At 39.8% G+C, this 12,840-nt stretch overlaps 1 protein-coding gene across 2 annotated transcripts; it reads right to left on the reverse strand.

Moving 5' to 3' along the window:
• Positions 1 to 1,144: 1,144 nt before the first annotated feature.
• On the reverse strand, positions 1,145 to 10,204 carry cdk1 (cyclin-dependent kinase 1). Of its 2 annotated transcripts, none has more exons than XM_047350933.1 (8): positions 10,088 to 10,204; positions 9,645 to 9,687; positions 8,504 to 8,660; positions 7,118 to 7,241; positions 6,809 to 6,979; positions 6,569 to 6,732; positions 6,230 to 6,371; positions 1,145 to 1,401 (listed from the first exon to the last, which is right to left on the reverse strand). In XM_047350933.1, the coding sequence occupies exons 2-8, from the start codon at positions 9,679 to 9,681 to the stop codon at positions 1,291 to 1,293; spliced, it is 906 nt and encodes a 301-aa protein (XP_047206889.1). In that variant the 5' UTR covers positions 9,682 to 9,687; positions 10,088 to 10,204; the 3' UTR covers positions 1,145 to 1,290. The 2 variants fall into 2 exon arrangements, with proteins under 2 accessions (XP_047206889.1, XP_047206888.1); XM_047350932.1 differs by lacking the exon at positions 10,088 to 10,204 and adding an exon at positions 10,034 to 10,052.
• Between the last annotated feature and the right edge of the window lie 2,636 nt (positions 10,205 to 12,840).

Below are 12,840 nucleotides of genomic sequence, written 5' to 3' on the forward strand. Positions count from 1 at the left end.
GTAACAGTAAAACCAAGAGTCAGTAGGTTGTTCATTGAGGAATCGGATGGACCCGATTTCAGGATGAAGACTGATGCCTGAGAACTGTGGTGCCGTTCCTATTGATCTCATAGCAATGATCATGGATCAGTCTGAATACATCTAAAATCTTAAAGAGGTCACGTTGCCCATAAAACGGGTGTTACAAGATTATTATTACTGGACTTTAATCCAGTGGAGAACTGGTGAGGTGGTATCAAACATGCTCTTTCTGAAGGAGAACCATGGACAGCAGTCCAATCATCCTGGGCCAGAATACCTGCTGAGTCTATGCAGATATCAAATGCAACCAAATATCAGTTCAGTGCCTCACATGGAAACTAAATCTTCAAGCTTGTTTGCCTTTAACAGGAAATTGAGTTTGGAAAGAAAAACAGCCTAATATTTGTTCCTTTCTACAAAATGAGAACAAATTTCATCATGTTGTTTTTGGAAAGAACATGCCTTGCTCCCAACATATTTCTGTTTATTGAGCTAAAAGCTATGATGTTTACCCATTTCTATACCTGCTGTGATCCTGCAGGGTTCAACAGAACAAAAGTAGGAACAGAAAATTTGTTCAATGCAGCGTTGGTTTTACTTTGAGGTAACTAGTGTTAGAGAAGCACCATGAGACAAAGTTGCATGCCTCATCACAAGGAGTTACAGCTCAGCCCACAATTACACTTACACCTAGAAGATAGTCTTTTTATTCCATCAGGAGGTTCCCTACTTCTAATGTTCAGCAGCTTTTGTTTCATCTGGTATTTTGATTCGTCTTTTGTGATGAAATCAGGATCTTATTTAGGCCTGGGGCATTATTAAACTTGGGCTTAACTGCAAGAATACGTTTTTTATTCTATTCTGGATTCAACAAGGGACATAAAAATAGAAATATGATCATTTAATTTTCCAACACGGCAGCATTTTGGATCAGCTGCCGATTTCTGTATTTTGATGAAAATATATTCAAATAATACAACCTAAAAGAAGCAAAAGCATCCACGCATTTCCCCCTCATTCCCAGGGGTGTTTATTTGCCCCAGAACCATTTTCTTTGTAGCCGCTTTGTTGGCATCAGGTTTTGTTTTTAAAAAGGAACATTTTCAGTTCTGAGACAAAAACATTTGAGAATCACACAAGGTGCATTTTTATTGAAAAGATAGTTGAAACATTAGGTTTGCAATAAATCCAACACAAACATACAAGTATTTACAGGTTAATAGTTCACAGAGGGTGTTAACGTGTTTCTATGGGTGGTCCATATTTGCTCTAGATGTTGTTCGCTGCTGGCAGGGTGGATTTGTCCAGGTCATCAAAGTAAGGATGGGTCATGGCTTCGCGTGCCGAGACCCTCTTTGGAGGATTGTAGGTCAACATTTTCTGTAAGGGCAGAGAAACACACATGAGAGCAACATTAGGTTTACTGGTAACATGTTAAACAAAACTTAATATCACAAGAAAGGTGTAAATAAACATTTCAATGAGTGCACATGTTAACCACATTATTTCTGTTAACTCATAACCGAGGAGCTCTAGCAATGACCCGGGGTCTTATTTATAAATGTGAAGCGTGCACAAAATGGGGGCTGAAACTGGCTGCTGTAAACATTTAAATGTCATGGTGACACTTGTGAGTAATAATGCACGATGGATGCATTAGCGCTGCTGGAAGTCCTTGCAGATGGGAGAATTTGGAGGGAATGCATTTTCAGGAATCCATCCGTGTTCAATTACAGGTGCTTTGGGGTTCCTGGCAACCAGCAGGAATTAACCAACAGGTATGTGTTAACATAATCGATAATTAATTACCTCTGCCTGAAGACACTTTTAGGAACAACATTCTGTAAAATTATCCATGGGTCTGGCATTGCTTTTCTCTGTGGTTGCCCTTGGTAACCATGAACCAACGTTGATCAGCTGACTCATTTAAATACAACATTGATGAGGTGCTTTGCATTGACCAGTTATGGTTAAACGTGGGCGCGGGAGGGCAGAGCCTGTACGCAATCACTGAGGTGCATCTGATTTATAAAGGGGAAGTTGTTTGTGTGCACACATGGTTATATATGTTTGGATTTTCTTTGCTGTATGCCGACTTTTAATATAGATCCCACACAATGTTTCATAAATGTGGACCCTGGACATTCTTTAAACAAAAGGCTGCAGTAAACAGATCCTTCAAAAACAGAGATTATACAACCAAGGATTCCAGCTGCTTCTCCACCTAAAGAGGTTGTCTCACCTCATTCACCTCCTACATTTGGCCTGAAAGAAAAACTAATTGACCTTTGTTGAAAAGGTGAATAATGCCAGGACTCACATCACCCCCTGCTTTTGACCCATTAGTCTCTGTCCCTTGTTCTGCTGATTTCTACCAGTTTGAGCCTGTGACTGTCTTTTCTTTATGGGGTTGTTGATCATCTGAAGCCCTCAGGTTTCCCTGCTGATGTTCGTCCACCTTGATTGTTTAAAAAGTTATTTCTGTTCTGGCTGCAGCAGTCTGGTCAGAAGTGTGGTTTCTAAAATGTTAAACAGGCAACAGTGGAGCCACTGATATAGCCTTGATACCACTTTTATATCAAACTTTAGGACTATTTCAAAGTTTTCCTTTTTCTCTAAAGATTTGAGAAAATTGTTTATAACCAATTCAAAACATTTCTGAAGGGAAAAGAGGTGCTTGAAGTCTTCATAGACAGAATCTGCCTTCCTTAATGCTCTTATTGACATCCTAGCTACAGATTCTGGGAACCATGCTATGCTAGTTCTCCCAGACTTAACAGCTGCCTTCAACACAGTGGATCATAACATTCTGATAACCTGCTTGGAGCATTGTGTAGGCATCCAGGATCATATCTGGCCAAGAGAACCTTTTGTGCTGGACTAAAGGACTGCAGATCCTCTTGTTCCACTGCTGTGTGGTGTTCTGCAGGGCTCAATTCTTGGGCCTCTGCTATTTTCCCTGCATCTCCTGCCCCTTTGCTCCATTTTCAGAAAACATACGATTACTTTTCATTGTTATGCAGATGATACTCAAGTTGATGTGCTGGATTACTACCAGACATCAACTGCATTACCGTAATTGTACCTTGAAGTTAGGAAATCGAGGTAAAATCGACCTTATTGCGCTCTTAGTTGGTGCTACTCGGAGAGAGATCGTATTACTCCCGTTTTATCCTCTCTGCACTGCAGGGTTCTCACCAGCGCATACAGCGCTACACTGAAATTTAGGCCGATACGCTCATTTTTTATTAGCCCTTTGACTGACATCTGGGCTCTCTCTGTGAGGTTTATATATATATATATATATATATATATATAATGTCCAGAAGGCCACTATTGACACCCTCAAGCAAGAGGGTAAGACACAGAAAGAAATTTCTGTACGAATAGGCTCTTCCCAGAGTGCTGTATCAAGGCACCTCAGTGGGAAGTCTGTGGGAAGGAAAAAGTGTGGCAGAAAACGCTGCACAACGAGAAGAGGTGACCGGACCCTGAGGAAGATTGTGGAGAAGGGCTGATTCCAGACCTTGGGGGACCTGCGGAAGGAGTGGACTGAGTCTGGAGTAGAAACATCCAGAGCCACCGTGCACAGGTGTGTGCAGGAAATGGGCTACAGGTGCCGCATTCCCCAGACCTGGGCTACAGAGAAGCAGCACTGGACTGTTGCTCAGTGGTCCAAAGTACGTTTTTCGGATGAAAGCAAATTCTGCATGTCATTCAGAAATCAAGGTGCCAGAGTCTGGAGGAAGACTGGGGAGAAGGAAATGCCAAAATGCCAGAAGTCCAGTGTCAAGTACCCACAGTCAGTGATGGTCTGGGGTGCCGTGTCAGCTGCTGGTGTTGGTCCACTGTGTTTTATTAAGGGCAGGGTCAATGCAGCTAGCTATCAGGAGATTTTGGAGCACTTCATGCTTCCATCTGCTGAAAAGCTTTATGGAGATGAAGATTTAATTTTTCAGCACGACCTGGCACCTGCTCATAGTGCCAAAACCACTGGTAAATGGTTTACTGACCATGGTATCACTGTGCTCAATTGGCCTGCCAACTCCCCTGACCTGAACCCCATAGAGAATCTGTGGGATATTGTGAAGAGAACGTTGAGAGACTCAAGACCCAACACTCTGGATGAGCTAAAGGCCGCTATCGAAGCATCCTGGGCCTCCATAAGACCTCAGCAGTGCCACAAGCTGATTGCCTCCATGCCACGCCGCATTGAAGCAGTCATTTCTGCAAAAGGATTCCCGACCAAGTATTGAGTGCATAACTGTACATGATTATTTGAAGGTTGACGTTTTTTGTATTAAAAACACTTTTCTTTTATTGGTCGGCTGAAATATGCTAATTTTGTGAGATAGGAATTTTGGGTTTTCATGAGCTGTATGCCACAATCATTTGTATTAAGACAATAAAAGACCTGAAATATTTCAGTTAGTGTGCAATGAATCTAAAATATATGAATGTTAAATTTTCATGACAATATGGAAAATAATTAACTTTATCACAATATGCTAATATTTTGAGAAGGACCTGTAGAAACACACACACACTACAAAGTCAAGATAAGAGATTCTGACAGACTCCAAACAAAGAAGACCGAATGCTGAAACTGAACGTTTTAGTTTGGGCCTGGGCTTTAATGCCAAAGAGTCAAACATGGTGAAAAAACTTGAGTAAAAAGAAATGAACATGTCATGGGTGTGTTTTCAGCAAAGGTTTGTTACATGATTTGGGAGGAAATAAGGTCTCATTTCATGGAGTCTGCTTCTGAAACTAAGCGCGGTACTGAAAACAAAAACAACCTAAATTTTCCAGCTGATTCAGGGAGAAAAAAAGTTCAGCTTGTTGTCATAACAGCAAGTTTCTAAACTACTCGATCCTGAAATATGTGGTCTGTATGCAAGATCAAGGTGTCAGTTTTTGAAGAAAAAAGGATTTCCTACCAAGAAAGAAATGAATCATTAACTTTGGTTTTCGCAGATGTATATGCACACGCATGGACAATGCACATATTGGTACATGCATGCGTGACTCCGCATTTGTGTGTATGATGCAGTTTTTTGGTCTAAGTAAGAATGGGGTCAGTGATAGACGTTGGAACGCACAGCTTTGAGGTTGAGGTGGGATGCTTTTCAGTCAGTGGGAGTAAAGCAGCTGCTAAGTTGTCCAAAAAAAAAGAAAAGAGCTTTCTAGTCATCCTGAGCTTCTTACAACGTTTTTGGTGAGCAGTCAGGGTTTGGCTTCATTAAGGAGGATGAAACCAGCCCCATCTAATCAACCACATAATTGATTAGCCCAAGCAAGGTCCAGTTTCCATAATAAAATTGGACATTTCTTTCCAATTTAACCATAATGTTTACTAATCGGAATGTCTTTGATTCAAAACATGTTTTTAAACGGTAAAAATGTATCTACAGTAACAAAACTGACCTTTGGGATGTATAAAACACATGTTACAAGTTAATCACCAAAACATTCAGGCAGAATATTTAGCAAAGATCAAATATTGAACACTTAAGCCAACTTTCAGAACCCCTTTGGAAATGAATCAATTTTGTCAGTTTTGGGTCCACAACTTTTCATCAGTTTCAACAGAATTTTAGTTTTTAAAACACTGAAAATCTTGGCCTCATTTTGCTAACACACTTGCTGGAGGGTGCTGGCTTGTTTGTGACACAGACTTCATTGGGGGTTAGGGGTGCCATTGCTAAGTAATTAGTGTTCATAATGACAACAGAAATTCAGATAAATAAACCAATGTGTTGTGGTGAATAAGAAACTGCATTAATAACTAGGATCTATGACTGGACTGAAAGAACTTCATATTTCTGTGAATAAACGGGATTTTTGTGTAAAGTGCCCTGAGATGAGATTTGTTGTGAATCATTGAATCAGCATGTTGTGAATCAACACTTTGAACTCAAAACTGAATTAAGTTGAATTGGGCAACAAAAGACCTCACATTTAATAAATAAAGCCAATCACTGATGGAAATCTTCAGCTATCAGGAAAATGGCAAATTTACATTTTGTCGATATTGAATGCCTCTAACTACAGCTACTCTTTTGTTTTTCCATCAACGGATTAGCTTCAATTGTACAGGATATGTGCCACATTAAAAAGGTATTGCAATTATTGGTCACGCTCTCAATTTTACCCCAAAACGTTGGAGCTTTTCTAGGGCTGAGTTAGAAGCAGCCATTGTCCTTACCGCCAACAGGTCCAGACCATTGTTATCCAGGTTTTTCACCATTGATGACAAGTTGCCAGACTTCCATTTAGGAAAAGTGCTTTTATAGTCAGGCAGGTTTTCCACATCAGGCCACACATCATTGTTTGGAGTGCCCAGAGTTCTGTAAAGGAATTTTAGTTAGTAATTGATTTTTATTAATAATATCACTTGTTGGCATTAATTAATCTTGCTCTATAACTTCTGTTTTCCACCAGCTGAGTGTTACCATGTTATTTGGCCTGCAAGGTCAGATTTTATTTAACAACTAGCCCACAGTCATATCCATCTATTTTTCAAGTTTTCTTGTTGAATAACCACCTGAAAATCCTGAAGAGCTGGTCTATTTCGGAGTCTCCATGGAATAGCGGCTTTTTGGTAGCGAGCTCAGCAAAGATGGTTCCGGTGCTCCAAACATCCACAGGGGTGGAATATCTGGGGGAACCCAGCAGGACTTCAGGAGCCCGATACCAAAGGGTCACAACCTGAGAGGACATAATTAACGATCAAAGCAAAGCTCTGAGAATGCCGAGTTAGTGCAGTTTGCTTGACATTTCTCACCTCGTGGGTGTATACCCTGACGGGAACGCCGAAGGCCCGAGCCAAGCCAAAATCTGCCAGCTTGATCACTCCCTTATTATCTATCAGGAGGTTCTGAGGTTTCAGATCCCGGTGGAGGACCCGCCGACAGTGACAGAAGTAGATTCCCTCCAAAATCTGGTAAAGGTAGCTCTGGTAAATTCAGAAAGGAGATGAAAACGACCACGAAGAGAAAACTTTAAGGAGACAAAGCAAGATGGCACATCATGTTCACATTTCACTAACAACAAACTGCAAAATCAGCTCGTCAGAGATTACAGATAAAGGTACCTTGACGAGCATAGGGTCCATGTACTGGCCAGAGGGGATAGAGTCTAGGTACTTCTTGAGGTCCATGGAAAGGAACTCAAAGATGAGGTAGAGACGAGACTCCTGCATCAGGACATCCAAGAGTCTGGTACGAACACACACAAACACACACGAAGTTTAACCTGTGTTTGTGTAATCTGAAACATTGTCTTAGAAATCCTATTTGCTCACATGTCTGCACGTAGATAGTCTATAAATAAATCTATAAAACAGTCATAAAAAAATAAAGCTTACTGATGCCCAGTCAGTAACATCACACATACTAAAGTGCAGGAAAAGTAAGGAGAACAAATATCTGCTCTAACCATCAAGCTCTCAGTGAACACAAAATAAACTAGTGACGCAGCATCGTCTTTTTTTATAGCCAAAATAACTTCACACAACTGACTTGCGACCCCTCTTTGGTACCAAACCTCAGCTGTGTCAGCTTCTGTTGAGCATGAGGCCATTGTGCAACAGGTTAAAGCGTAGGGTTGACTTCTCCCCCTCCATGCTTGGCTCATTCGCACATCATGTCACCAGATCACATGGTCAGTCAATCAGCAGCCATTGGGTTAGGAAAATTTATTTTATCAAATCACGAAATTATCGCAAATGCAATGAATTAACTAAATCGACACATTGAAGGATCCCGCGCTGACTCCATGGCATGACTCCACTCAGGCAGCAGTTACCTAGATGACTGTAGGTTAAACCCTCTGTAAATAGTGCTGCTGTCAGCTAATTTACAGGTAAAAAACTACGAAACAGCTTTCTGAAAAAATACTTTAAAAATGAAGATTGCACCCCCCTAGATATTATAGGTTAAAATCTGTCTGCTGATACTTAGCTTGTTAGACTCACATTACTTATTCTCCCTTCGCTGATATTGAATCTGTTAAGCAGCTTAATTAAGCGTATGAGGAATTTGTAGCCAACTTTGTTACTCCACAAATATTTGAGTGATGAATCTTGGCTGCCTTGGCATCTCCATAATTCATCCAAGTGACTGAATGTATCTGTTGTTACAGAAGCATCAGTAGACCTGCTTGGGGCTCAACCCACTGCCCACTCTGTCGTGGCTACGAACCAGTACAAACATAAAATATTGTAAATCAAGTTCACACTACTGGTTGTGATCTCTTCTTCTCATGGGTGACCCCACATATCTCCCAATAGGTCACATACACTATATCATCATTCTAATTGACTTTTAAAACCTACCTGTACCATTGTTGTTATCAATTTCTATTCCTTGATAAAACAGTGGAACTGTTTTATTGGCCCCACTAATCCAACCCTTTGAGTCAACACAATTTGGAGACATTCCCCAACTGTCACATTCTCCTCCACCCAAAGGCAGCATACCGTACAACGTTGGGATGTTTCAGCTCCTGAAGCAGAGACACCTCTCTGACAGCGGTGCTGGGAACCCCCTCCTCCTCACTCTCCAAACGGATTTTCTTCATAGCCACGACCTGCCCTGTGGCCTTGTGTCTGCCCTTATACACCACCCCATAGGTACCTGGAAAAACAAGTTGAAAAGCAAACAATCACACAGAAGCACCAAATCTGATCAGTCACGATTTATATTCTGCAGAGTATCCATAAAAACAAATCATTTCCTGGCAGTTTACACTCCAATGTGAGGCATACAGAGCAACATAAATAGTTGGAGGCTCTTTTTTCACCAGGCAAAACTGTTCCTGTGCAGAAAGGATGAGTTATTATTCACATAAACCTTAGGGTGTTAAGATTACTATATATATATAAAAAAAAACAATGATCATAAACATTTTAATTACATATGTGTCTTAGCAGAGAATGTAGCTGCCCTTTTCCTGACCCTACCCTGTACAAGTCTAAACCACACTGTGATGGATGAACACAGGACAGACTCAATAATAGCAGTGTATAAGATGACCAGCAGCTTCCGTGGAAGGTTGTCCTTCTTGAGTTGCCGTAGGAAGTACAATCTCTGCAGGCCTTCTTCTGAACAGTGTCTGTATGTGAGGACCAGTTTAGGTCCCAAGAAAAGGTGGAACCAGAAGTAATCCACAGAAGCACATAAACACAGACAGATGGATCAAATGGTGGGAAACAATACAGAAAGATCCTTGCTGTCAGTTGCAACTTGCTGTTTTCCTACTGAAGCAAGCATGATCGTCAAATATCCAGACAGTATGAGGTACATGTGATTAGGTAAATGATTAATGATTGTGATAGAACTGCTGATGGCAAAGGAAAGACAATTTCATAGTAGTAAATAAAATAACCGACTTCTGATAACATCGTGATGAGGTAGTAGGACCTCCTGTCTGTAAGCCATGCAGCTTCTGACTGTATGATAGGTTTTTGATAGGAGACAGGACCTTGAATCTAATGTTGTTCTTACAGTCAGACTGACTGACTGACAACAGAGTGATGGTGGTTTTAGAGGACAGCAGTTCAACTCTGACATAAAAATACAGGCTTTGAGATTTTAGAAAAATGAAACCTTAGAACAAACCTTCTCCAATCTTCTCTATTTTCACATAATCTTCCATCACTGCCTGAAAGAAAGGGAAAACGTTGTGTCATTTAAATAATTTCATTAGCTTAGATATCTAAATCAACGAATGTATGGCCCCATCGTCAAAGTGTTCAGCTATGAAGTTTCTAAGTTAAATATACTTGACGGAACATTAACCCGGACACCACCCTTGATAACAACGTTGACAGGATAAGAACTTGTTCTCCAACCATGAAGACATTTTTCACCCACTTAACTACAGTTAGCTTACCCAATGCTAAACCCTAACGAGCAAAGATATATATATATATATATATACATATATATACACAGCTATAAAAACAGTTCTCGGACTTTTATACTAGTAATAACAGTCCATATCTAACCTCGATCTGACCAATAACGAACTCATTCATTCGCAAATGTGACAAAATAAATACCTAATTCTGTGTCGTTTGTTGCGCAGGTATCTCTTCATTAACCGACTCTCGCTCGTTCGCCACTAGAACGCTGACAAACTTTTTTTAAACACAGCGGCAGTTCAAAACACACCAATGAGCTCACGCGACACATTTCAAAACTACCAATCAGAGAGTGGGACACATACCTGCCGGTTGAGCGGGAGACAACGCGCCGACGTAACAGGGTTCTTCTTCTTCTTGTTTAACGGCAAGCAACGTTTTGTTGCAGTACCGCCACCAACTGGAAAGGAGCGTGGAACGAGAAACTAAATTGCTACATGTATTTATAAACCAGATTTTATATATATAAAAAAACCAAAACAATTAATCATGTTCAACTGTCTCTTCTTGAAAAGAAACATCACATTTCCCTGTAGCAAGTTTCCCCAATTTAAATGATGTGTGATATGACCAAAGGGTAATCTGTTGTTTTATTTCTTCATGTTTTCCACATTATGCCAACTTTTCTTTGAATGTTATAAAGTCGCCTGCCAGTTTTTTCGTCTTCCAGCAGTTTCTGTCATCTTCTTTTGACCTTTTGTGTAATTACTGATTTCATTTCTGCTTTACTGAATGGCACCTTTATGTCAGTTTGACTGTGTTTGAATCTTGTGTTGCATATTTCCCAATTCCTTCTATTCCTACATGCAGCTGTATCCATATAAAAGTTACTCTTAGTCATTGCTTGTATTCTGTTCATTAATTGTTGAATTTCTAATAAAAATGTCTGCTGTCTCAATGATTGTGTTTAGTGGCAATAATGATGAACTAGAATCAGAACAAACTAAACTTCTCAATGGATGGATTTCTTAAATGCATTCCAAAGTTAAAACAGCTCTCAACACCTCTCCTGTGTGTACTGAGACTCCATCACTAACTTTTTTACCTGGTTTAAAACTGCATCTGAGTGAACTTGAACATACCCTTAGTATTTATTTTATGTCATGGATCTGAAATGTTCTCTTCGTTTTTCTGTTTATCCACCAGAGTAACATCAGTATCACTAACAGATAACATAGATGGATGAGTTGGTGATCACAACTGTTTGGCTGATGTTTGAGATCATTTAAAATCCTTTATAATCTTATTTACTCTCCAGCCAAACGAATTGGATTTATTTTTTTCCCTTCGCTAGCACGGTTTTAAAATCTCTTGACCTGGATCATCTTCATTATGACCCTTTAAATAAAACTAGCATGTAGAAAGTATTAGTAATCTTCTCAGCTGAAGAGGCATTTCTCCCATTTCTACTTGTAATACTGATGTCGGAGTTGTTGTTATGGAACCTGAACATAATCTCCATGCTTGATCCTGAATACTATCCAGATTTGTTGAGTCAAAAAACTGATGCTTTAAATGTTTTTCCACCATAATCAAATTCTGACCATATTAAACCTTTTGTATATTGACATCAATACTTTCCTGTCAGCTCCCCACTCACTCCCAACCATAACATCATAACATACAAAACGTTTTATACAATTGAGCTATATTTTCTTAATATGTACTTTCCAGTAAAGTTTTCCATCCAACCATATACCCATATACATTTTTGTAATTAAAGCCTTTATTGATTTTAAAAAACATTTTGAAAAACAAAACAGACAGCATGGAGGCTGGTGTAAAACAGTTCAGTTCTGGAGTCTGAGTGACTTCTAACCCAGACCAGTAGCTCAAAACCTCCAGAACTTTGGTCCAAAGGGGTGCAACAAGAGAACATTCCCAAAAACAGAGTAAATATGTCCCCACTTCTTTTTACATTTCCAACACAAACAGTTTGTCATTAGTTTGATTCTGTGCAATCTGGTAGGAGTATGATAGTATCTATTCAACACCTTGTACTCTATACATTTATTCCTGGCCTCCTTCACATATTTGCCACCATGTTTCATTTGTGTTCTCTATTCTCAGATCTTTCTGCCAAAAAAGTTTAATGTTTGATGAGTCAACACTGTAAACTGTAATTTAACAATTTATAAAACTGAGAAGCTGCATGGCAATCCCGTGGCATCCTTATATAATCTAAAATATTGTTTTCTACAGTGTCTTTAAATTTAGAGGTCACTTCACATGAAGAGAAACTACTGCTGACAAAATTCCAGCAGGTTTCTACATCATCAAGAAATTCAAGGTGAGAAATTCATTTAAAATAAAAATGGCTTTAGGACACCCAGACGCTCAGCCAGCACTAGGACCAGCTCCTCCTTAGTGTTCAACAGAATCATACAGCCACCATTGCAGAGCTTCCTTAACATTGGCAGCATGGTGTGTGTGAATCTGCATGCACTCTGAGGTGAACACTTTTATAGACTGGCCTTGTGACAAGCAGGGCACCAAAGAAACCAGTTCAAGGACAAACGGAAACAATGCAGAAACAACAAGAATGACAAGAATGGACAGCAGAAGGCTGGAGCAAATTATCTTCCTTCTGATACTTTGGAACATTGGAAAATCATGCCTGGTTAGAAAAATAACCAGTAATAAAAAGGTTGTGTCATGTAAACTGTCAAAATCCATCCATCCATCCATCCATCCATCCATCCATCCGTGTAGAGGGTTTTTAAGTCAGTTCAGTTCAAAAATACTTCATCCCAAAAGAAAATTAAATGTTGTTATAGCTCATATTATACAGGTTTCTTCAAAGAGCTGTTGTAAAATGGTAAATGGCTTGCACTTGTATAGTGCTTTATCAAATCCCCAGAGACCCCATAGCGCATTACACTACATCCACC

This window comes from Girardinichthys multiradiatus, chromosome 22 (assembly GCF_021462225.1).
Source record: "Girardinichthys multiradiatus isolate DD_20200921_A chromosome 22, DD_fGirMul_XY1, whole genome shotgun sequence".
NCBI classification, from domain to species: domain Eukaryota; kingdom Metazoa; phylum Chordata; class Actinopteri; order Cyprinodontiformes; family Goodeidae; genus Girardinichthys; species Girardinichthys multiradiatus.

Coding starts and splice junctions, on each gene's coding strand:
- cdk1 (XM_047350933.1), bottom strand. CDS start 9,681: ATGGAAGATTATGTGAAAATAGAGAAGATTGGAGAAG. Junction 6,980..7,117: donor TGGACCCTATGCTCGTCAAG/GTACCTTTATCT, acceptor TGAATTTACCAG/AGCTACCTTTACCAGATTTT. Junction 6,372..6,568: donor CAGCTCTTCAGGATTTTCAG/GTGGTTATTCAA, acceptor ATTCCTTTACAG/AACTCTGGGCACTCCAAACA.